At 42.1% G+C, this 25,982-nt stretch overlaps 1 protein-coding gene across 5 annotated transcripts in view; it reads right to left on the bottom strand.

The window, feature by feature from the left end:
* MAML3 (mastermind like transcriptional coactivator 3) overlaps positions 1-25,982 on the bottom strand; it is a 243,629-nt gene that overhangs the window by 195,041 nt on the left and 22,606 nt on the right. The window contains exons 1-2 of one of the 5 annotated variants that reach the window (XM_085578254.1): positions 1,387-25,982; positions 1,201-1,278 (exon numbers count right to left, since the gene is read on the bottom strand). The exon at positions 1,387-25,982 is cut by the window's right edge and continues 19,723 nt beyond it. The exons of 2 other annotated variants lie outside the window; for them this stretch is intronic. Coding sequence is in view for 1 of the 3 variants with exons in the window: in XM_085578252.1 (XP_085434378.1) it covers positions 15,205-15,219 (15 nt within the window). In the remaining 2 variants the exon portion in view is untranslated. Of the gene's footprint in view, positions 1-1,200 lie in introns of all 5 variants that reach the window. 2 more of the 5 variants (XM_085578253.1, XM_085578252.1) reach the window with 2 other exon arrangements.

The following is a 25,982-nucleotide window of genomic DNA, read 5'->3' as shown; positions in this document are numbered from 1 at the left end:
GCATTTGAGGAAGTTTACACTTAGAGAAAGTTATGCTGGTTTGCACCTCAGGTACTTTATAATGACATCTATAATGACTTTCTCAACAATTTTCTTAGGCACTTAAATGAGGGTCATGAGTTTATAATTCCCTGGATCACCCTTATAATCTCTCCCACGTCAATAAAAAGAGCACCGGCAATCTTCCAGATGCTTATTACAGCTGTAACAATAAATTAAATCACATTTATTTTGGGATTGTTTTTTCCTAAGAGGTAATTCAGCTAATACTAAAGAAATGACTGCTGACTTAATAGATTATTGTAGTTCAAATATTAGAATATTAATATTCTCTATATTTACATATACATGTCAATCAATCTCAAACTGCTTTAACAACAAAGCCACTATCTTTACCTCCATTTTGAAGACCAGGAAAATGAAGCACAGACAAGGGCATTACAGGGCCAAATTACAAGCAGAGTCCAAGTCTCATATTTTGTAACACTGCCTGCTAAATCATGAGATTCAATGAGGGCTTCTTAAGTATAAAAGTATCTCTACTCCTGCCAACTCTTTACCAAAAGATAAAGTTAAGCTCACCAGGTATTCCAGTGTAAAAAAGTATTTTATATTCTAATTTTCTCTTCTTAATTGTCCCTTGAGCCTCCAGAGCTATTCAGGTTCATCAGCTCTCTAGTGGATTTCTAATATAATTCTGGAAGAAAATTACTCATTTTTATACATACATACATACATACATACATACATACATACATATATTTGTCCCCTTAACTTCCTCTCATTCATCTTGGTCTCTAGCTTTCCTACAAAAACATACGCCTCACTACTTGCATGACTCATACTGAGCTTATTTTCCTCTCACCAACTATTGTTCCACATTAATATTTGTCTCTTCTCATTTAAGCATTTTTCCCTTTCCTTATACTCCTTTCTCTCTCATTACACAATAAAAATAAGCATCATCATTCTGTTTTGATTCTTTTATCCATATAAGCATCTAATCACATTCAGTAGCACCAAGCTGATGCATTCAGAGATAACCTGCAGTCATCAGTTCCATGCAGTAAACAATTAGGTTCTTAATTTTTTCTCAGGAGCAGATCCTCAAAAAAATGGGCTAAAATAGAGGTGTTCAGTGTAGCCAAAGACTAGGAGTGGAATCAGTCTTCTGTGTATTAAGTCAAAGGAGTACTCCACCTTGTTTCAGGCTCTTTTTAATTAGCTTCCTCAGTCTTCTTTTCTAATGACAACCTGATGATTCTTTCATTCTTCTTTCTGAAAAAAAACACATTCTTGATGCTAAGTATCACATTAACATTAATAACTTCTGCATATGTAGTGTCTGTTACCTAAAATAATCCCAAGGAGCTTTGGAAACCCTACCCAGTCTCGTTGACTGAAGCAACTCATCCATCAACAGGAGAAGGATATGCAGCAGCTGCTCATCAACACATGGAAACATGGAGCACAACAGGACAATGTTGCAGATTGACAATGCAGTGAGAAGTCATCTGGAATTGGGTTAGACATTACTGTTAACATCCTTTTTCTAGGAAAAGTGTAATGAGATAACTTCTAATAACATTTTTCAAATTCTTGAGTAAACACTGCATCCAAAATATACCAGATGAAATTTCAGCTCTTGCTTCAGTATTTGTGTACTGAAACAGGGAAGGGAAGCACAACTTGAAAGCTCCCATGGTGTGGCAGAAATGAGAGCTACCTCTACAGCTAACTTCATGGTCTTCCTTGGAAAAGTTTCCAAGCAGCAATATAGAATCATGGAATCATGACGGTTGGAAAAAACCTTTTAGATAATTGAGTTTAGTCATCAAACCAGCACCCTCACCATATTCACCATTAAACCATGCCCTTAAGTATCATGTCTAAACTTTATTTAAGACTTCCAGAGATTGTGATTCCATCACCTCCCTGGACAGCCTGTTCCAATGCTTTGCAACCCTTTCTGTGAATAAATTTTTCCTATATTCAACCTAAGCCTCTCCTGGCACAACTTGAGGCCATTTCCCCATATCCTTTCATTTGTTACTTGGGAGAAGAAGCCACCCCCCACCTGGCTACAGTCACCTTTCAGGGAGTTGTAAAGCATGAAAAGGTCTTCCCTGAGCCACCTTTTCTCCAGACCAAACACCCCTGCACCTCAGCTGCTCTTCACAGGACTTGTGTTCCAGACGTCTCTCCAGCTCCATTGCCGTTCTCTGGACACCTCCCAGCACCTGAATGTCTTTCTTGCAGTGAGGTACCCAGAACTGAACATAGCACTCAAGCTGTGGCCTCACCAGTGCAAAGGGACAATCATGGCCTTGGTGCTGCTGGCCACTCTATTGCTGATCCAGACCAGGATGCCATCGGCCTTCTTGGCCACCTGGGCACAGCTGGGATCGTGTTAGCCAGCAGCATGAAACGAGCATCCCCAGAGATACATTTCAGTGGGCCCTATCCAACAGGATGCAGACCTGACATGGTCCTGTGGCCAATGCACAGGATCCCAGAGCATGCACTCACTCATGAGCACATTTTGGCTTTCTTGGGACAGCTGACCAAATTATTCGTCCCATGGACCGTTGTGCGTCTTATAGCCAATCCTGGCTTGTAACCACCACCCCATTTTAAGGTTGGCAGACACCAGATTCAGTATTCCTAAACATCAGGCTGCAAACCATAGATTCAAAAGCTACCGTGAGAGCACTGCCACATACACGAGTCAGCAGATAGCTCAGAGCTCGACCAGCTCTCCTAATATAAGTCACCTCTACTTATGTGTCAGACCACTAGGGTGTGTAAATAATGCTAAAGTTTTTTGAAGGCTGCAGATCAGCCCTAGATCAGGAGCATGCAAGAGCAGTTCTATTCTACTCCATCCTGTACCTTTCTTAAAAGCAGACATTTCATGTAAGCTATCTTTTCCCTTTATTCTTCATCATGCAGCTAACAATAGCTGGGCATAGAATCAAGGCATTTAAGCTGTAGGTACCTCAGTGTCACACTTTGTAGGAGTCATGCTTTTCAGTAAAATAACCATCTTTCCCTTCACTCTAAAATTAGTCATATTAGTGTCTCCCACCAAACAATGACCTGCCCAGTCTAGTAACTTAAAAGATGAGAGAACATTTCACAGTACAGTGCAACCACATTCTTTTATGAGGATAACTACTGGAAGACATAAAACAAGCTGCTGAAAGCGACCAGATATATTTATTCCTAGAAAGAAAGCAGCCTTCCTGTTGAATATTTTATAAAACTAAAAACAACCCCATTTCAAAACACTGTTTGTCCTTAGCCACTCCTACAAGCTATGTCCTCTATAATTTACAACATGTTTACATTAGTGGGTAGATGGAGCCATTACTGCCCTTCTGGCTGATTTTCCCAGGTCTTTAAATTCTTCTTGAGCTGCTGCACTTGCTATCACTGCTTTGATCCAGAGACTGACAGCACACTACTTACTGCTGCAGCTTTACAATGCATCCTGGAATTTTTATCCCTGCCATTTCTCTACTTTATAGGCCTTCAAGCTGAAACACTCTGCAAAGGAGCTCCTGGAATCTTTTATGCAATGCATTACCTTTCCATGGGTGATAGCAACATGTGTTTTCTCTGGAGTTTGTTATCTGTCAATATTACAATATTCACTGCCCACACTGTGCCTCAGATATGCCGGGACAGTCTGTCCTGTCATAGCATCAAGATCTGACTCTGTGGACTCTCTTCTTCTCAGTCTTTAAAACCTAAAAGAAGGAAGTTTTTGTTGCCACTTATAAATGTTATTGAATTAACTACTTTCACCTATTCATACTGCAAGTCAGGGTAGAAACACAACAAGAAAGCCCAGTCAGAGTCTTCCAAACTGTGGCTAGTGTTGAATATCAAGCTGTAAAAAATAATTTTTAAATTAAGGATTAATTATGTATAGACTGAAAAATAACTATTCAGTATAATAAATGTGTATATTATCTACCCATTGAAGTTACTGCTACCAGTGTTTTTCTTAAGATGTGAAGGAAGTGCGTCATCCCCTAAACTGGTCAGGGTGAAATGTACATTTTTAATTTGTAAGCTTATCGGGAATACTAAATCCTATTTCTAACTCGCAGCTAATACTACATCTAGCTTGTATTTCTTCTCTCCTTGCAGCTTCTACTTTAAAAAACAAGGCAGCTAATCAATCTTAGGAGACGACATGACAAATGAGACACATTTCAATAGGATTTAACAATAAACAGCCACCTCAACAAAGAGAAGCCTTCCCCCGCCTCCCCACTAAAGCAGCATCAGACAAGAAACTAAGTGAGACATGTTAACAGAGAAGCATTCCAATTAACGTGTTACATCTCCTCTAAAGCACAGACCAAAGGCTACTGCTGCTGGGGATGCTGGGGGATGCAGAACAATAATTGTCACTTAAGCACTTCCCTCCCTGCAGCCCGGAGCCCTTCCAGCCGGGTTTATCTCTCCCCAATTACTGCTGTCATTTGTACTTCAACGTGTGCCATCAGGAGCCAGGGCACAGGCACCAGCCATGGAGACACACAGCAAAGTCAAGCCATTCTTCAGGCCCACTGATGCTACACCATGTCCTTGGGGACACCATGTCCAGGACCCACCGCCCCAGTCGTGACACCACGCTGTGCTCCAAGGGGCACTCAGGGAAGCACCATGGCCAGGGATGGGAAAGACATCCCAAGCCCAGCTGAGAGCCTGCAAGAGGCCACAGAGGAGCTTTCCAGGAGGAGGAAAGACACATGCTGGATACCAATGCTACACGTTTTGTTTCTGGTGCATCTCCTGATATTCCGTCATCCCCGGTTGCATTTTCTAATCCAAATCCACTTATACTTCAAAGCAGCACAGCAGGCAGAGTTGGTGTACTTTAGTATGACTATCCTTTAGTTCTTCACACAGAATGGTAAGGTTGGAGGGGACCATTGGAGGTCTAGTCCAAACTCCTTGCTTGAGCAGGCTCCCCGAAAGTTCATGAATTTGGGATTGTGTCCAAATGAATTTTGAGTATCTCCTGGGAAGGAGACTCTGTAATCTCTCTGGCAGCCTGTTCCAGTGCTTGGTCACATGCACAGTAAAGAACTTCTTCCTCATGTTCAGGTGGAACTTTCTGTTCCACTTGCAGCCTGCTGTCTCTCATCCTATTGCCCTGCACCACCAAGAAGAGCCTGGTCCATCCTCTGGACACACCCTCTTCAGATATTTATAGACATTGGTAAGATTCCCTCTCAGTCTTCTCCAGGTTAAACTGGCCCAGTTCTCTCAGCCTTTCCTCCAGAAGAGGAATGCTCCATTCCTCCTCCACAGGAATGCTGTGAAGGAATCATCTTCACAGCCCTTCAGGAGCCCCATTTCTCTGTTACTAAGGACCCAAAAAGTGGGCACAGTACTCCATGAGAGGTCTCAGCAGGGTGTGAGTACAGAGCACCAGTCTTTGTACTCTTGTAGCAGCTACACACAGAAGCTGCACCTTGGGGCTGATGATGCTGGGTGTTTATACCTGTGCACTTGAGCAAGTTGAAGATACTGGATTGGTCAAGGACCAACATGGATAAAAGGGAGTCTCAGCTTCTCAGCTGGGGAATGGTCGCGATACATATTGGTGGTGTGCCATTATCTGTCTGCAAGAGCTGCAAGGGGATGCAAGAGGGCCTAGGATGATTGTGGGAAAGCTGGAATTCCAGAGGACAATGGCTACTCCGTGGAGGTAAGATGAAAACACAGCACCTACAGCTGCTCATTTACTGCTTTGCTTCCTAAACTGTGCAACTAAGACAATAAAACATAAAAGTTCATCATTACTTAATGGATTCCCTTCATTGAAGGTTGAAACCTGCCTATTTGCTAAATATCACAACAAAAATTTACCACCAGTTTTAGAGGTCTATCAGCTCTTTAAACAATCCATTTACTTAATAGTATTTGGAGCTCAGGGATCACTCTTCCTTGCTGACAGAAAAGTCTGTGGTGCCTTCATTTGTCAGCCTGCTCTGTGGCATCTCATCACCACACAAGGTGCAGCAGAGACCTCTGAGAGGGAAGAACCACTTCAGCTAGATCTAATTCAACACGGCCTCTGCCACTGAAAATTGTATTTCTTCTGATATCTGCAGTCAAAAAGAATCAGGGGTGCAAAACCATCAGTTTTATTTACTGACAAGATGCATTTCCATAGGTTTTAACATGAAAGAATGAATTTTAAAAAATTCTGTGGGCAACTCGGACTGTTTGCCCACTGCACAAATGCAGTGGGATACAAACAGCCAGGAAGTGTGGAACAAATGCTACCTCCACTTAAGAGTGTGGTAGGAAAAGGCTGTTTGTCACTGATGAGCTGCAGTCAGAGGCTGTGAATTATCCTTAGCATGTCTGAGAAGCATTTTTGCTCCATGCTAACCAAGGAAAACCTGAGATCAAGTCAAACCAAAACAAAACACACTGCTTGCTTTTTCTTCTTAACTAGCCACCAGAAAAGTGATGGAAGACTAGGATTTGCTGTGACATCTAGATTGCCACTTCAAGTTTAAAAAAGCACCTGCATGTAAAGCTTACACAGAGCTTATTTTCCCCTGCCATCAAGACCTCTCTCATTGGGGAAAATAATAAAGACTGTTTAAACAAATAAGCTAAAGCAGCTTCTAAAAAGTAGCCAGAGACTAGACTATGGTTAATCAAAGGCCAACAGAATAGTAAGTCGCCCCTTTTTTTTGTTTCTTTTTAACTGGGCTTTTTTTGTCCGACTGTGTATTTGAAACCCTCTGTATTAATAAGCTGATCAGTTACTGGCTCTCTATCTGCTAATTTGAGCCAAAAAAACTGCTCATTTCTCTTTTGTCTCCAAGCCAAAAGAATTTTACATGGGAAATAAGTCTTGTCCCTTTTCCTGCACTGAGTCACAACACAGTGCTAATTTGAAAACCTTCTCTTTATCACCAGGAACAAAAATGCTAATCCAGACAGCAAAGAAGTGTTTGAAGCAGGGTCTCCAGAACAAAAACTCCCACCACTACAGTACACACAGCTACTGACTCGGGCATTCTGCTTCTGAACACCACCATGGCACAGACAGGGCTATTCTTCTGTTTCAGTTCATACTGGCTTGACTGACCTCACGTTGTCTTGTAATTCTGTACTATTTATGGGTTTTTTCCTACTACAAAATATAACAGCTTTTTTGTTACTTGGCTTACCAATCTGGTTCTCCCAAACTCAAAATCTGCATTTATAAAGTAGGTTTTTTTTCTGCACTTTTAAAAGTGGAATGGTGATCCAGGCATTGAATATGTTAGGTGGAAAAGAAGTTCCATAGAGGGAATTTCTTCAAACAAGTTGAATGACAGCTGGGGAGGAATGGTCTGCTGGAATCACCTGGGATGACTTCACTCACTGCTATTGCTTCTTCAAGTGACACAGGAAGTACAGTAGCTAAAGACTGAGGGTGGCTCCTTAGTGTTGTGACCAAGGAGAGAGGACTTCCCTAATGCCCCACCTCGAGTTTATTCTGTTAACCCCACCTTTAGCAACTGGTGGGGCCAGCTGTCTTCAAAGGATCTTGGCTATGGAGGGCTCAGCTTCCCATCAGCAGAGCACCTGAATTAGTGCATATTTATGGAAGCCTTTGTCACATTTTATAGAGCTTTGACTAAAACCTGCTGCTGCTCCTCATTTTGGTGTCCCTATCATACAAACTGAAGGATGTACATGCTCCCATCCTGTACAAAGATGTTGCCTCCTTAAGAACACACAGTATCTACACTTAGTGTACCAGCAGATATGAAGCACTCTCCACATGTGATATTCTAGAAGGATGTCTCAGTTTGAGACAAGTTAGGAGGAAATGTCCTGAAATTAACATCTCCTCTAAAGAAGGCAGGTTTCAGTACTGCCCCACCAATACAAAAAGAATTTCTCAGAGGAAAGTGAAAAAAACACGTTTATTTAACAAGTAGAGTGCATGCAGGGTACAGGAAAGAATTAAAAAAAACCCCCAAAACTCTGTTAATATTTGAACCTTCTCTCTGTGGAGAAAGCTGGTGAATTTTTGGGTCTTGCTGGGCTCCTCCTGAGGTCCAGAGCCAGGATGTGGCATCCCAGGCCCTCCCTGCCGGGCTGCAGCATGGGGCTCCTCGTGATGCTCTGGTGTTTGGGCTGGAGCAAAGCTGAACAGTTCCAGAAGAAGCAGCCACAGTCCTGGGAAAAACTTCTTGCCTCAGCTAACAAAAAAGAAGCTAGCTAAAAGCGAGGAATTTAACTTTCCCTCTCTCTGCTGAGAAAGACGCAGGAGAGAGGGCAGAAGAGTATCTGTGTGAACACAGACCACTGAAAGTATTTGCCTGGCTTCCCCCGCTTCACCTGGGCCTAGCTTAAAGTACAGAATCCATTTCTGGGCATAAAGCAGACCACGGAGGAATAAAGTATCATAACATCACCCCAGGACAAAGCATTTTAGATCTTCTCTAACCCATTATTTTAGTGATCATCACCACCATCTTCACATGCCCAATACCCTTTCATACTGAATTCTTAGAGGATTATGCTATTTCAACACCAGAGAGAATCAACAAGAGACAGGCTGACTGATTAAGTTGAGACTGTACACTGGGTGCTTCCAGTTGTGATAAACTAGGACCTTTGGCTGAGTGGCAGTAATTATTTAAAGTGTTAAAGTACAAATGCAAGAAAAACTGCACTGAAATCCTGGCCCACTTTGAAACTGGATGCACAGTACACCAGCTTCTTTTCTGCCTGCCCCACATCCCCAAGCAAAAGCAATGAGTCAAACAGTATGAAAAAAACAGCTCTAAGATTAATAGTGCATACAGTCATCCAGAGGTTCTCAATAAGGAAAGCACAGGCAGAACTGCAACAAATAGCTACATTTGTTTTTTAACCCACAGAGGACAGAAAAACTTCTTTTTTGGGACTGAGATTTAGTGTTTCATCAGAGGGAGAGCTCTCTTGTGCATGCATGTGCATATATCATCCGAAACAGTCGAGAGCGTATCAATTTCAGGTTCTCTCCTAATGGTCAGTCAGTTTAATTAACAGCAATCTTTAATTGCTACAGCAGGCAGAAGTAACCTGGCTATAATTTACATCTTGACAACATGCCATCAGTCAGATTTCTAGAGGCAGACAGCACTCACTGGTCTTAGAACTTAAATGAAGTTTGGTTGCTTGGCTTTGGAATCAGGATTGGTGATCTCTTTTGCCCTCTTTCTTCCTTTCTTTCTCTCCTTTTCATCTGATCCCTTAATCCAAAACTGCTGTGTTTTTATATCTGCTGTATGTTTATACAGTAGGGCAGGGATTAATGAATCCATTTCCATGCCAAGAGTGTAATTTACTAATAAAACTGTGAGTTTTTGTGGATCCTCTGGATTTTGTTCTTCCTTTACACCATGAGCATTTATGAATCTTGTGTCCTCGCTTCCCTTTAAGTCTGTGACATCACATTTTTGGTGTCACACGCAGGATGCTGTGGTTGAAAGAATTTGTTTGGGATACCATCACTCTACCCCTGAGTTCTGGCCAGGGCAGGCTGGGAAGTGATCTATTCATTGTTAGCAGCCAGGAGGGACCCAAGCAGCTGCAAGCTAAGACTGTTCTAGAAATGTCAGTGCTTGACTGCTCTCTGATTCTGGAAAAGTTGAGAGAATATAATGCCTTCCCCAATTCCCCTGGGCACAGAATAGGCTAATGAAATTGGTATCATCCTGACACGGTGGTTAAACGCATAAAAGTGGTGTTAAGAGAGCAAAAGGTAAAAAAAGAGGAAAGGTAAAGCAATTTATGTGCTGTTTTGGGAACAGCTTTTACTGCTGCCCAAAATGAAAGGTATACCAATGAATGAGTAAAGAGGAAAAAAATGACTGGATGTCTGCAGGATTTGGTGAAAAGATTGCAAGACCAGTTAAATGAGAAGAGAGAAAGCAAGCTTTGGGAGAAAATGTTGCATTTTTACTGAGTGTGAGCAACTAGGAGGGTTCAGGCAGAGCTTTGGGATGTAGATAGGAGAATATTATAGGAGGAATTGCAGGATTTAGAATTTGGACCATTTGTAGAAACACCATCTCGTAATACTGATTTTTTTTTTTTTTGTAAACAATGGAGAAGTTGGAAGACAGCACACAGGTCTATTTTTCTGACAAAGCAAGATATAATGCTTGCCTTGTTATCTGATGATGAGGAAGTAACATTAGGACCCCTCATTAAAACAAACCACAGACAATGGTCAGGGTCAGCAAACTGCTACCCAAATAGTGCTGTATACAGCAACTGAGATATCAGAGTTCCAGAAAAAATATAGCAGACTTGCATAGTATGGAAATGTATGGGCTGATCCTGACAACACTGAACAGGGAAAAGATAATTCTTTATCTTCAAGTCTCCCTGAGCCTACTAGACCCCACCTCAGGGTAGAGAGGAAAAAAAAATCACACAAAAAATTACCCTTCCCCCTCCCTCTTCCATTTTATTTGATTCAGGTGGCTAATTTGCCAAGAGCATTATGGCCACAAGCCAGATGAGATGGAAATCTGGCAAGTGGAATCCTATTGCATGCAGAGTGACTGCCCATAGATTCAGATTCCAGGAGGTTCTTGTCAACAAATAATAACATATCTAATAGTAACTCAAATGCAGAGAGCATCCGATTTGTGGAGGCAACTTGAACCACAGGAGACCCTCCCAAAAGGTGGGGGAAGCAACAGCAGTACAGCAACCACTTCATGAAGCAGCAGGTGAGATCCCACCTGAGCAACGTCAAGGCCAAACCAGCCCTGACAGACCAAAGAGATCTTTACAGTTCAACTCAACTACATTTAAAGAAACAGATATTCTGAGTGAAGAAAAAGAATTTTGTCATCAGCTTGATCCATTAAACAACTTGAGCCACACATTTCTCAGCTGTGGGGCCAATTTACTATGATATTTATAAAGGAAGGAGATAAAGTAATTTACCCACTGAAATTCAAAAGGCAACCTGGGATAATGCAACCAAATTTGAAAGGGAATTCCACTCTTGGTGGTAACTAATTCATTTCACTTACAACTCCACAAAGAGTAAAGCCAACACTTTTGTTTTAACAATATGCAGTGCTTTGTACATACTACACACCCAATCATTGTGTCAAGATTAAATCCCAACAGAGCTGTACTCTATTCCCTGGAGCAGAGAGTAAAGGCCCAATGGAATGGATATGTCTGCAAAATAAGCCCTTGAGATTTTATTCTTGTAGACAACCCTGTTGTAGATACAAGTAATCATTCACATTTGTGTCTGTAACTGTGTTGAAATTATAGGATCTGATTTTAGATATCGAGCTTCTGTTACATCTTATCAACTGTTAAGATTTAACACTGATTTAAGACCTACACCCTACCCCTGTTGGAATAAATCTCAGCTTGATAAAGCTGTTACTGAAGCAAGAACAAGAAAATGGACAAAAGACTGATTACTGCTTCTCATGATGTTAAAGAAATCCAGGTGATGGAATGGGTGAAAAAGGATGGGAAACAACATTGGTGGGACATGTTATATGGATGGTTGCCAACAGCAACAGGAGTTTTTAACCAGGTGTTGCATCCTGTGATTGTTCTTTTAATATTAACTTTTCTGCCTTTCCTTTTGATAATTGCATTTTACATCAAGCTGCAAAGGATTATAGAGAGATTACCCCCAGAGAGTTGAGACAGAGGGGGGAAAAGGGGCAAATGAATTCTATCAACTTTCTCATCTTTTCCCTTATCAAAGAATGGTTCTCCAAGTCCATACTGATGCTTGTGCTGCAGGATGGAGTAGAATCCCAGAAGAGAAGGGGCTAATGTGTATGTCTCAAATACCAGCAGCTGGATGGTTGCAGAGCTAACCAAGGATTGTTGGTAATGACACACCATGAAAAAGAACAAGATGAGGCTGGATAACAGGCCCATGCAGAGGTAGGGCAGCACTTTTCCAGGATACACATCCTTGTTCTAGTTCCTGGACATAAGCACAACACGGTACTGCGCAAGTGCAAGAATGAGGTTGAGAAAAGGACATTGAGTGTATGTCAGGGACTGAAATGGTTCATGCCTTAAACATTGTTATGAAGTTTTGCCCATTATAGCAAAAACTGTATCAAAAAGCTACAACCACAGAAGCCTTCCTGAAGAGCTTTGGACTGTGATTTAAGCTGCCTAGACAAGATAAAGAGGACACTATTGTTTAATCATCTTAAGTCTAGGGAGAAATAAACAAACCTGAAGGATAGGAATGCATCCACAAGAGAGCCAAACACAGCAGAGATTCTTCCCTGGCTACATTTGGGGTGAGAGGCCACAACCCACAGAGACCAGGCTTACTCCCCCCTGAAATGAGGAGGGGAGGATGTTTCAGGTGTAACCTCTGGTCAGAGACAGTGAACACTGTCCCACATGAAAATGCAAGATGTATTCTATTTGCCATCTGTATGGAAGCTGTCTTCTGTTTTCCTTACAAAAAGCTGTTTTCCGTATCTCTTCCACAACCAGTTCTCTTCTGGGGAGACATCTGCTGATAATGGACTATTGAATGTCACAGTGTGACTGATAAGAACTAGAACATCCCATTGTGAGATGCTGCACCCAGAGGGAGGAGCCAAGCAATCCTAACTGGATATAATCTTGAGTTTCTGGAACACCAGCACAGCTTTTTCTGAACTGGATTTCCCAGAGGAGGAGCTGCCTCTTTCACTGGATCTTCAGAGGAAGACTACACCCATTTCTACAGGATCACTGCTCCAACAGAACCACAACTGACACTCCAGGAGGACTGCAGCCATAATTCCCAATTAGACTGCTGCCAACACCCTGACCAACAGGGCGTGAGGTCGTATTCTGTCTCTGTCACTGTTGTTTTGCTTTACCGCATTGTTTATTTTATCTTTTTATTTTCTTCCCTAATAAAGAACTGTTATTCCTGCTCCCATCTTTTTGCCTGAGAGCCCCCTTAATTTCAAATTTATAACAATTCGGAGGGAGGGGGATCTACATTTTTTCCATTTCAGGGGAGGCTCCTGCCTTCTTTAGCAGACACCTGTCTTTCCAAACCAAGACAAACACCCATCCTCCCTTACACAAATCAGCCCATCTGTGAAACCTCCAATCCCATGGCCACATCCATGGGACACTCACGTGAGAGGCAGCTGAGGGGGTGCATTAATCCATCAATAACCCCCCTAAAGTGCTCCCCTAAGTCCTTAAAGGCACAGGACTGACTACAGGTGATGCAACAAACCCAGAATCTGTTTTAAGGGACAACAGCAAACTCCCCCCGCCAGGAAGGTGCCTTGATTTTCCTACCTGTCCTGAGCAGATATTAACCCATCAGATTCTATACCTTTTGGGGGGACCATTACCTCCAAGAAGCCCAGCTGAAAAGGATCAATGCAACATCATCATGATCCATGGATGGTGACATTTTCCTTATTCTATGTCACTCTCTTTCTGACCCCCCCACCTCTTTCTCCTATTTCTTTCTCTTCCTTTTACTCTCCTTTTTATCTCTCACCCTCTTATACCTACTTTTAACTATTGTCACTGGCATATGGTCTTGTTTGCACCTTAATTTGGGCAGAAGCATTTCTAAGAACTTTAATAACTGGATTGTGACAGTAGGGGGTGGGGCGGGGAGGGGTCAAGACCACCCAAGACCCCAAAGCCATTCATTTCCAGGAAGGACTAGAGGAATGGACTGCACATGGCAACCAATTTGCATAAAAAGGGATCCCCATCAAGCCTGGACAGGTTCTGGTCCCTCACTGCAGAGGTGTTCAGTTCAAGCAGTACTTACTACATAGAGTAGATGACACACTTATTCTACTTCAATACTTAATGAATACTAATAAATGAATGAGAGATGCCTCCAAATCCCATAAGCAACGAAGTACACCGTACACTGTAAACTCTAATAAAAGAAAATTAAGGATGTAAAGTCACACCATGGGAAAGGATGAAAAAGGAAAATTTTTGCCAGCTCATAAAATACTTGACTACCAAATCTGTGAAGTACTAATAGCACCAAGTATACCTTTTAAAAGCATCTGTTTCTCCCAAATGTACAGTTCATCAGAGAATGCTCCTGCTTCTCATAATCTATTTCCCTTTCCAAAAGGTACTCAGGAGAATTATTTTTTCCTAGCAAACAGAAGTCCATAAGAACTTCCAAATCAACCATATATGCTACCCCAACTTGCTTTTATTACAGAAGAACAATTCCAGCACTGATATACTAATATGTTTCATTCAGTAATTTTCAAACTTGCATGTCTGAAGGTTTGCTTCCAGAAGTTCCCAGAAGTGTACTTTAGCACTTAAAAGAAGTTATTTGGATGGAAAAAGTATTCTCCACTTTAGAAGTGGGGAGAGGCAACCAAGTGCAGCATTCTTTTCTCCTGCCTTGACAAACAGGCATCATAACTACACCCATCCTTAATGCACTCCAAAGGGGTTGTGTTAGGCTCTGGACTGATGATTTTACTGCCTCACAGACTACATTCACTTCTCCAGGAAGCTACTTCTCTTCACATTCAAGGTTCTTCATAGCCTCTCTTTGTCTCTTCCAAATCACACTTAGACTTCCACCACTGATCAGCCCATGGCAGACACTGACCCCTCAGTACTAGTTAAACTGTCAAACAAATTTCTTCATGCTCCCCATGAACTCTCATAACAGCCCAATTCCTCCAGTGTTGGGATGGAGAATCTCCTGAGAGACCATTGCTATCATGTTAGCTAATATCCAGTCATTTTGCTTTCTGCCCACTGTCCATTTGGGATCTGTTCTTATACCTGGAACACAACTGTCTTTCAGTATAGCACCTGACAAAAGAGAGCTGTGGGCTTTGGCTGAGCTCTTGATACTCTGGTATACAAGAAAGTTAAGAGAATCAGCAACAGGAAAACTGCAGGAAGGTTTAATAGATTTGACCACTTACAAGACTAACCCATAGGAGCACATACCAGGCCATTTACATGTGCTAACCACCATGAAAAATTGTTGCACAAAAGCTTCATAAATTGCCATTATCATCATCACCTCCTCTGCTCCTTGGGCAGAGGCTTTGCTACCTATCTTTTCTTTAGCAACAGGATGGGAGGACACAGTCTTAAGCTGCACCAAGGGAGGTTTAGGTTGGATGTTAGAAAGAATTTACTCACAGAAAGGGTGAACATTGCAACGCACTGCCCAGGGAGGTGGTGGAATCACTGTCCCTGGAGGTGTTTGAGGAAGGACTGGATCTGGCAGTCAGCGCCATGGTCTGGTTGACAGGGTGGTGTTAGGTCATAGGTTGGACTTGATGATCTCAGAGGTCTTTTCCAATCTAACTGATTCTGTGATTCTTCCATTACTGCTAGAAGGAATAAAAAAAAAATCCTCTGCTACTGGAGTTCTTTATCCTGGCCCCTGAGGGCAGGCATGTTTTCTTCTTCAGCATATTTATTATTGTCTCTGCTGTGCACGGGCATTTCCAGGCAGACAGAAAGGAAGAGCTGCTCTCACTAGCACATGGTAATCTAAGGGCATGTGGAGTACCCATCAAGCTGGCATGATAGTCATGGCCTGATACAGCCCAAGTTTTGAGATGTGCTTTCAAAGAGAGTTGAAACTCTGAGACACAGAATGTCTGTCAGTCCTGAGAATGGACTACGTGACTACTCCATCTTCACTGCAATTTTTCACCGGTCTTAAAGTCACAATTAATCATCACAGCTACAGCTTCTTGACTACATGTGAAAAGTTCTGGCTTTTTTCTGTCTGGTCCAGGACATATGTTGATCAGCTAAATGATGTTCATGTACAAGCACAAGCTCTGGCCCCCTTTGTTTTGTGCCACAGCTGAACTCAAACTGAGAGCGTGTCAGTGTTGGCATCAGTGGCAGAACAAAAGAGACAAAGGCTGACACAGGAGAGGGAGACTGTTAGGTTCCTAAAGAGCAGCAATATTAGAAAAGAAAAAAAAATTTAATAAAAATCAAACTCTAGGAAAGGGCACACCTGGACCAGAAGCAATTTTTAAAGGAGGAACCTCTGCCCATCTGCCATGTGTGGAGAGCTCACCATTCATAAACTCAGCCTTTCCTTACAATTTTGTGGAAGAGAGCATGGATTTGGTGAGCAGAGGGATCTAGAGGGCTATTTCCTATGCCACTACAGCTGAAGCAATATCTTATCTCTTTGCTTGCACTGCCTTATCTCTTTGTAAACAAGCTAAACTAGGCTGGGCTAAGTGTGCAGGAAAGTACACTAACCATGAGTGGACTTAAGGCTCTTGGCACTAGACACAGCCACTTGGTTTAAGTGGCACGTGTCTCAGTATCAAGGCTCATGCTAAGCAGTTGCAAATGGATATGGCAGGCACGCTCGCTCTGCACTGAGCTTAATGCAGGAAATTGTGTGAGCTCCAGTACTGTAACACAGGAAATCTGAGAGCTAAAAATGCACCCTGGAGAATTAAATCTCTGCTCTGCATCCCCGTCTGCAACTCAGGAGTGCTCCGAGTGGCCTTTGTGTATCCTCACCTCCAAACACACCCCGATCTGCACTTATTCCCAGTCCTGCCTAACATGCGAGGGACATTTCCAGGGAGACAAAAGGCTGTATGTCCATCCCAAGCAGCTCACAAACTAAGGGTATGCAGAGGGGACGGACGTGCCACTTCAGTCTCTCCCTCTGCACAGCTTCAGAGCCCAAACTTCCTTCTACTTACCCCATTAAAAGAAGCACATTGCTGCAGTTATTTGTTAGTGCAGCAAGGGACAGCACTGAAGCTGTGCAAGTGACTCTTGCAGATGTCATTGTTCTTAGACACAGGATTTCATTACACAAAGCCTGCCCACTGAGAGATATGTTGGGAAGGGGAGGACAGGAAGGAGGGGGAGAGAGGAAAGGGGGGAGCCTTTTACCAGAGAGGGGAAAAGCAACTCTCCGAGATCCAAACGAAATGATTCTTGATTCACAGGGAGGCACGAAACGCAGCTCACACCCAAACAGAGCCACTTCTCTGGGGCAGACAAGCATCCTGAGGATTGCTGGCTTTGGCGTTCCAGCAGGAAGCTCCCCCGCCCCGCTGTGCAGCGCTGGATTCTTGGGGCGCGCTGCAGCAGCTGCACGGAGAAACACGGGGCATGCAGCACCTTCCAGCTCGCACAACAAATAATGCTGCTCGAATTCAAAGGGCTGGCAGCCAACGAGATATTACGAAAGCACATTTCCTGCGCCTTAGCAGCACAGTACAAAACTCACGATATGCCGCCATATGGCTTCTGCCGTATTATTTTTGTTAATAATGTAAAACAACGTGCACCGTGGTAGCTGCAACAACCACAGTGTCGCTACAGCCTGTTTGTGCCAGGATTAAAGTGGTTTTTTATTAATTATTTAGGTAGAGCATTGTATTTTAAAAACACTGAGGATGGAATAACATTATACTTATTTAGTTCTTTTTCATCTAGAGTATGATTAAACTGTTCAAAAGTACAAAAGTCCCATTTTTTTCAGCAAAACTGGGAAAACATCACTTACCCAAAAAAAAAACAGTAAGCATTATTTCAGCAACCTAGTAAAAGTACCTGTTAAAAGGCATGGGTTTATAGCAAGCAATAGCTGAGCAACTACTCTGAGCTGTAAAAATGAGACAGAACCAGAGAGCTCTGTCCTGCTGTGATGAGCTGCAAACTTAATCAGGATCCATACTGGCTTGAAATATGTAATCTGTATTGTCCATTTCCCTCCTCCTCTTTGTGTGCGTACAGATGGTCAAAACCTTACAGCTAACCCTGAGCAATGGATAATGAGGTAATAACACTTTGCAGCCTCCAGCCTCTGTGGTTACTTCCAAATTAACATCCAAACTGCATCATGCAATTCCCAACACCAGATACAAGAGTCTAGTTCACCAGTCAGAGTGACTTGTTAGGCAGGAAATGGTTAGAGCAGCTACATTTCTGTACCTATTTTTGCTCTTTAAAATTGTTTATGGCTACTGTAACATCAAACCTCCTCTGTGTTCCAGCTTCAAGAGAAATAGAACAACAAAAAACACTGAAAAAAAAAACCCAGCCCCCTCCTACCCAGGCTTGTCCTGAATACTAATGCTAAAACTATTACAAAATGCTAATTTGGTACCAGCAACCTGTGATTAAAAAAACAATGAAGCACCTCAAGCACATGAATTAAGGCATCATCTTAAACACGTTTTTTTCATCTTAAGCTAGAAAACCCTTATATATACACATCTGGGCCTCTTCTGGCTCTTGATGATCTCAAAGCTGTATTAAAGATGCAAATCTTTATGTAAGCTAGTCTAATGCATTGGGGGTCTGAATGAAAGCTAGAGACACCACAGTACTTTTAAAGGCAACCACAAATGAAACCAAAATCTCAGCTAAGATTATTTTCTGTCAGCAAACACTCCCTGAAGGCAATTCTTATGGATTACTGGGGTGCCTATGGAGTTACTTGAGTACCATTACCTAACACTGGGTATTTGGTATAGAACATGCTTTCATACTTAACATACTCATGCAGTCAGTGGTAAGGATGCACTTTCACAACACTTCTGAGGCAAGAGTCACAAAGTTTTAGCAATTAATTATAATAATCTAATAAGAATCAATAATAATTAATCTTTACAGTTTTTATTTCCTCTCCAGTTACATGCATAGGAGAGGCTGATTTCCTTCTCCCTGCCGCACTGTTCACCAACAGCAAACCTTGAAATGGAAACCTCAATGCTCAGCTTCATGTGTTCTAACCATCTGACACTGCCCTCACTACTGTACCAAACTTTTTTACTCTCATCTTGCATTTGTGAGTAGTATCTAACTTACCTAATGCCTTTCATGAATAGAGTGAAAAAAAAGGCAAATCTCCCAAAATTCTTGCAAACATACTGACCATTTAAGAGAAGGAAGAACAGATTGTTTGGCCAGGACTAACCATTAAACTGCAGGACCTTTCCCACTCCATCCTTCACTTTTTGTCTAAAATACTGAAATGTTTAGAACAGGGATAAAGATCTAACCTTGATCAAAGCTTGGTCAAAAAATAGCAAAAAAACCCAGAGACAAAAAGCAGAACAAATCCAGAAACTCCTCCACTCTCAGCCAGATCAAAACTACCCTTTACACAATGTATCTTTACCAGACACATTGTGTAAACTTGTTGATTTTGCTAATTCATATAAATATTCAATAATTCCCTACATCAATAGTATCCTTGACAGATCCATAAATAAGCATTTGACTCTGGTTAAATGCTTCATAGGGAACTTTGATGAAAAGTTGCTCCTACTAGCAATAAAAACATTTGTGTCATCTACAAACCCCAAAATACATAAAACCAAAACATGAAATACTGTGTTCTGCAGTGCAGAGAAGCTGAATAGCAGGTTAAAAAGCACTAAACTAAAAAATAACTGCATTTATTTAATTTTTTTCTATTTAAAATTTTAGCCACATCAAATTGATTATATCCTTCAACTGATAAAACACATTGTTTGGCTGATGACTGTCAATTCACAATTGTATGCATTTAATAATTATCAAGGTGCAATTGAAACTTGCAAGAGGTAAGCAAGTCTACCATAGGCTCTCCCAGAAGCAGAAAAAGTACTGCAGGAAACAAATACTTCATATTTGGCAAGAATAGAAGTTAATTTTTGCACTATCACTTTCACTATTTTCTTTGCAAAGAGTTTACTTCCATTATAGAGGGAAGGTAGTTCAATAGCTAGTACAAGACAAGGGGGACATGCCAAAATGACACAGATTAATTTTAGTGTCAGAAATTACTGTAAATCTCAGTGGTTTGAAACCCTGGTCCCCTCAGCTGGAAAGGGGAGGGGATGAGGGTCACAATCTCTCTGAAATGTCAGAGAATGTGGGCCTCAAACCCATGAGAGAGAACAGCTCTGGAAAAGAAATTATAGCAAATCTAACAAACATTTTCTATAAGATGTCTTGACTTTGAGGTGCTATTTCACAATTTAAGTTTTTTTAACATCTCTAAATCTGGACAACTTTCTGTTAGCAACTATGAGGTATAGTAGTGAATCATGTTTTCCTCTGCTATTGCTGGGTTCTAGAGCCTGCTCCAGCTCCCACCTAGAAGTATTTGCCATTCTTCCCATTTCTTTTCCAGCTCAGCCTAACACCACCATCATTTTGGCTTTGAGAAAGCAGCAAAGATATAACAATGATGATGTATATTTGTATATATTTTCCCCCCTTAAAGCTGACTTTGCCCATATGAAGGCATAAACAATCTACAGAAGCATCCCTGAGCCATCCACAGCTTTCACAAAAAGCCGCCTTTAAAGCGATCCAGTTCTCTTCCACCTGATCCTATAAACACTGCTGGCAATTTTTCCCCCCATGCCTCTAACATATTTTCACTTAGCACCAGTTTGATGTATAAGATCTGACAGCCAGGCAGTTATAGGCCACCTGCATCACTGTCACCATGACAACAGTGAAAGACAATCCATGATCCCATGCCCTGGTCACACGTTTCAATACAGCTTATCTGTCCAAAGCCACTGAGTCTAATGGAAGAGAGTAATTACAATCTTCCACTCATTGTCAAAATTCTCACCATATAATGCTCTTCAAAATTATTTTATTCCTCTCTCATGGCTGCTTTGCAAAAAATAAAAAATAAAAAAGGAAAAAAAAAAAAGGAAAACAAACCCCAAAAGAAACCTTAAGTGGGTTTGGAAGGGAGAGAAAGAGTGAAAAGCTAGTCTGCGCCTGATAGAAAAATGCAGCAGTGTGAGCAAACTGGCTCTTCACAGTGCTGAAGGACTAATCAGAAGCAGGGGAATGTACCAACCACTAAGAGGGATAAATGAAAATTTCTATTCGTAGAGCATCACTTAAGATCCTTTTGGTTTTGCACTGGAGGTGAAGAGAGGATATTAGCTGCCCTCTTTTCCCCTCCCCTTCCTGGAAAACTTCTTTCTATCAAAATGAACAAGGACTGTGCAGCAGCAGCAGCCTCAGCAAGCAGCATGGCTCTTCACTGTGTCACTAAAGAGAGAGGGAACTCTGTATCTGAGACAGCAGAGCAGCAGCTCCTCCTCTCCACCCTCTATAACAGACCATCTCTTAATTTTTCATTTTTAAAGCAGAACTGTAGGGCTTTTTTTAAAGCAGGAACTGCTTCAGAATTTTACCCTTTCTCATCACTGTCCCTAAAGGATCACTGCATTTCCTCTATCTCTGGCAGAAAATGCCAAAGTGTTATTCCTTTGTCTATGGCCGTAGCCATAATTAGGATGGAGATCAGGGTAACATGATACTCAGTCTGCACCTGTAAAACAGGGACATGACTTCCCTGCCTTGTAGGGAACTGAGAGGACAGAGGCAATCCAGCCATAACACAGAGCAGCAGAACTTCTTTTGAAGTGTGACAAAGATTGGACAGTGAGTACCTGTAGTAGGTACAAATACAATACCTTCTGGCACAGAATTTGGTGCTGGAGGATTAGGTCACATCAATAACAAATGAAAAGCTTTGCTTTCTGCTTCACACTCCTTGTCCCTATCCTTCCTTCTTCTCCAAGCACCTTCATGCAAATCAGTCATCACGTTGAAGTTCCAATTTATTAGGAATAAATACCTCTTGAATTAGTGAAATGTGATAAATCAGGAACAGACAAAAAGATACAGTAATTTATTAAAATGTCTCATCCACCCATGTCCAAACCATAATAGTAAATAAAACGTCAGATGACTGCCCATTTTAGAGACATATTTTTAGTTGAATGCTTTCAGCCAGAGCATTGGCACCAGGAAATGAAAGCTTCATTCACAGCACTTGACTTGCATTTGCCATACAGGGTTACCCTGGCTCAGCTGACACAGTAACCCCACTGTAGCTCTGGCCCCAGAGTCCCGACTCTCAACTCCCAAACCACAAGGTAAATAAAAAGTCAGTCTTTTTTGGTCTGTACTTACAGGAACACAAACAGGGCTGAGGACCCTCAGTCCTGATGTAGTTCAAGCAGGCATTTAAAATAACCTTCAGCATTCATGGCAGAAGCACTTTGAGAGAAGCAATGCTGTGATTTAATGACCCCCTTTTAACATGTGGGTCAAATAAAATCTTACAACCAACAAAGGAAATAGTATCTTTAATAGCAGCATCTTAGGTGTCTCCCAGTACAAACCCAGTGCCCGCACCACGGAACCAGCTGGAGTGTGGCTGCACACCATGGACGGCCAAGGCTGCCCAAGGGGCACAGGGAGGTGTTTGGAGGGGGAGCAGACAAGGCGTGCCATGGGCTCTGCAGATTCCACAGAGCACAGCTGGAAAATCTCTACTGATGACAAGTAGGCAAAGCTCTGCTTTCACCTGATGTTTTCAAGGGAGGGGATGGATTTTTTCAGCTGGGGTAAAGCAGGCACCCCAGCAGATCTGTGTGGCTTTACACCAGTCAGGCAAGTGGTGCAGGGCTCCCACCCGCAGAGTGCCCCCAACTCCTTCCTGCCTTTGGCACTGGTTCAGCACCATCGCAAAGGGAAGGGTGCCACCTACAGCACTGTGCACAGCGCTTCCTCCAGCACCATGGCTCGCCTTGGATGTCTCCCAGTGAAGAAATAATCAAGGCCAGCCCCCTTAAATGGAGGCTTGACAACTCTTCCATGGCAGAGATGGAAGATGATGACATCCTCAAACTGGTTTCTTATTTTAGGAATACAGAAGTAGAGTGTCAGATAGATTCCTCGCCTTCATTTTTTCGGTGTCTTACTGTCACAGTGTGAGTATTTCCTCTTCTACTACATCTGCATGTTAATACTATCAAAACCACTGCACTAACTTCTATCTTATTTTTTAAGATATCTTAAGAGTGTCAAACATTATTTACTTCAGAACTTCTTCCGAGAAGATTTGGTTCCTGTTCCCTCACAGTTATGCATTTAATTCCTTTCCCTCTCCTTTCTATGGGAAAGATCAAGTCAAATAACATATTTTCAGTCTTGTACTAGCTACATCTTTTGGAGTTCCTCTATGTGCAACACTCAACCTCTGGAAAGGAATTAGAGTTGAGGTGCCTCTTCCTGTTTTTAATCTTACTAAACTACTAATAATTCATACAGGGATGCAAAACCAATAGACAGAGTCTGCAAACCAATCCTCACTTTTATGGAAGAGTGGTGGCTCTATTTGTCAATGCTAATCTGAGATAAACGTCCCTATGCAGAATACATGACACACACACACAGTGTCCAGAAGATAGACAAAGAAGCTGAGTAAGTCTGACAGAGCCCACCTGCCACTGCTGATGGAACAGTCAGAAAATGAACAGGTATCCATAGCCACTGCAAGAACTAAAAGCAGAATCCTGTAAACGAGAATAACAGTTTAGCTAAATATGAGGATTAGTTTCTCCTCTTTTCTCTTTGCTCTGGTTTTTATTATGCAAGAATCTTTAATTATTACAAATTTGCCATGAAAAGCAGAGCATTGAAACTTCACCAAGTCAGGTAATAGGAAAAATTAGAATTAATTAATAACCCTTTAACAGACTGTTGCATTCATATCTGCTTGGGGTGACTTCAGAAATGACCCCAGGGAGCCGAAGGCCACAACAGCTTCACTGAACTTGATGTGGTCAGAAGGCATCTTGTCTAGCAAATCCTGGATAGCATGAGGTGAAATGTGCCAGTAAGTGCCTTTCCATGTCCAGGGGCCTGTGCCTGGGGCCAGGCACAAAGCAGCCATAGGGAATAGCCACCACCACCACCACAGAGGATCTTTGTCAGCACTGCATACAACTAGTCCGGAGTGAAAAATTTTTCTGGAAACAGGCCAGAGAAATGTCACAGGTCTACCTTTGCACTATTCCAGCCAATTTTGGTGTTCTGTGTCTCTGGTGCAGTTCAGCTACCAGAGGAACAGCAGCAGGGAAGCTCCTTCACCAGCATCCCTGTGTTCCACATATCCACATCCAAGCACTGGGCTTCTCCGTGGTGATGGCATCTTTCTCCCCAAGCCTCCCTCACATCTTCAGCTGCTGCAAGGACGTCATTCCTTGTCACGAGTGGCACAGGGTCATGGGGAACGGGGCAGAAGGACACACTGCTTTTGCTGGGATCTCGTGCCTGCCCAGGATCACTGAAGACTTCACACTGCGGCTTCCTGGCAACAAGGCAGCTGGGAAAGGCCAGCTGGAGCAGCGAGTCTGGTGGCCTGAAAGCAGAAACCCAGTGCAAAACTATGAAGTTACAAATCCAAGTGCCCTATATCAGAACTCTGCTGTTCTGAGGCATTTGGTCTGTTAATATTCTTACTCCTGTGACTTAGAGCCATCAAAGACCTCGAACCTACGTGGAAACCACTACAACCCAAACAGTCTTCAGCATTCAGGAGGGCAAAATCCTACAACTCACATGAGTCAGAAAGTCTGAGATACAGCCTCATCTATCTGAATTTATATATACATATATATATATATATATATAAATATAATATTTATAGCCATTTGTAGATAAATAAAGACTACTGGAAGCCAAAATGTAATGAGCATAATAGGCAGCAGAAAAAACCCCCAGACAGAAATGTGAATCACACCTTGAAGTGAGAGGAAGCATCAAACACCAAACAGTGACCAGAGGGATGTGTACCTATGCATCCCATGCTTCCACATCTATCCTCCCATAGTAGAGGTGTCTTCTGCAGGCTAGTGCTGAAGAGGAGAGGTGTAATAGTCCATACCTGCTCTGTCACCTGAGGTGTTTTAAGACAGACACACCAGATACAGATGTCCCTGCACATATAGGACTTCCATTCAGTGACTGCTTCCATATTTATGAACGAGCACATTCACAAACAACAAGTCATATGTTCAGCTGGACACTTCAGACACCTCCAGCTTCAATGTCACTGTGCATGTGTTAGTATCTAACTGCATTTTTGTTCTAGTATTTTATTTATTTATACTCTCAGGCTTAATTTATTCACATTTAATTTTCATACAGATACAGTAGACACAGAATCCTGTCTGATAGGCTTTGCAACCTCCCAAAGACATGCTTAACTTGTGTTGTCTAAGACCTAGTGCTTAGGACATTATCTCCCCTATGTTTAAACTCTTGTCTTGCAGGTTCTTTGAGTTTCAAAATCTCACCTAAAGTCTAAGGATGGTGAAGACTTGCCAGTTGGATGCAATATGAAGAATGGAACTAATCTCACCAATACCTTCCTAGTTTCCTCCACAACAAGCAAATGCTTTTCACAGTACTGACCTCCTACTGTAATACAGCTCCACAGATAGATACAGACACAGGAGTGAAATCCCCTTTCACTTCTTTGTCAAAAGTGTAAGGATGGTTTGTTGATGGAAAGAAGTGTATTCATCTAACTAGTCATTTGTAGAACTAGTATTTGTACATAGTCTGGTAAGCATCCAACCCACGTAACTTTGAATCAGTGTTCAGTCTTTCCTCAGGAATAAACACAAGAAATCCCCTACTAGATCTTCCCCTTCCTGAAAGGCAAACTGCCACAAACAAGCCACAGCATTCCTCCCTCCATATCAGTCCCGTATCTCCCTACAGCAGATACAGACTAATCCTAAAGAATATGTGCAGCACGTTTACTTTTCTGTGATATAACAATTAAGAGATTTTCCAGATGAAAACAGAAAATATGTCATGAATGAAAACTGCCATATATCAACAAGTAAACTAGAATTAGTTGCAAAGAAAGTCAGAAATCAATCAACCACTTCTCCTAAGTGAAGCCTGACTAAAGGGAAACATCTACAACGTGAGCCTGGATGCCTTTGCTAATGAGTAATGAGAGGTGTTAAATTACAGGCTGCCACAGGTACTTCCCCTGAAAAAACCCAGCTTTTAGGGAAAGTGAGGACTTGCACAACAAGCAACTAACTGTGGAGAAGCCATGAGATCCCTTTTGGTAAATCCAAACT

Source organism: Lonchura striata, chromosome 4 (assembly GCF_050655825.1).
Source record: "Lonchura striata isolate lonStrDom1 chromosome 4, ASM5065582v1, whole genome shotgun sequence".
Taxonomy (NCBI): Eukaryota; Metazoa; Chordata; class Aves; order Passeriformes; family Estrildidae; genus Lonchura; species Lonchura striata.
Note: the sequence above shows the minus strand (reverse complement) of the source record. Positions and strands in the feature narration are given on the sequence as shown.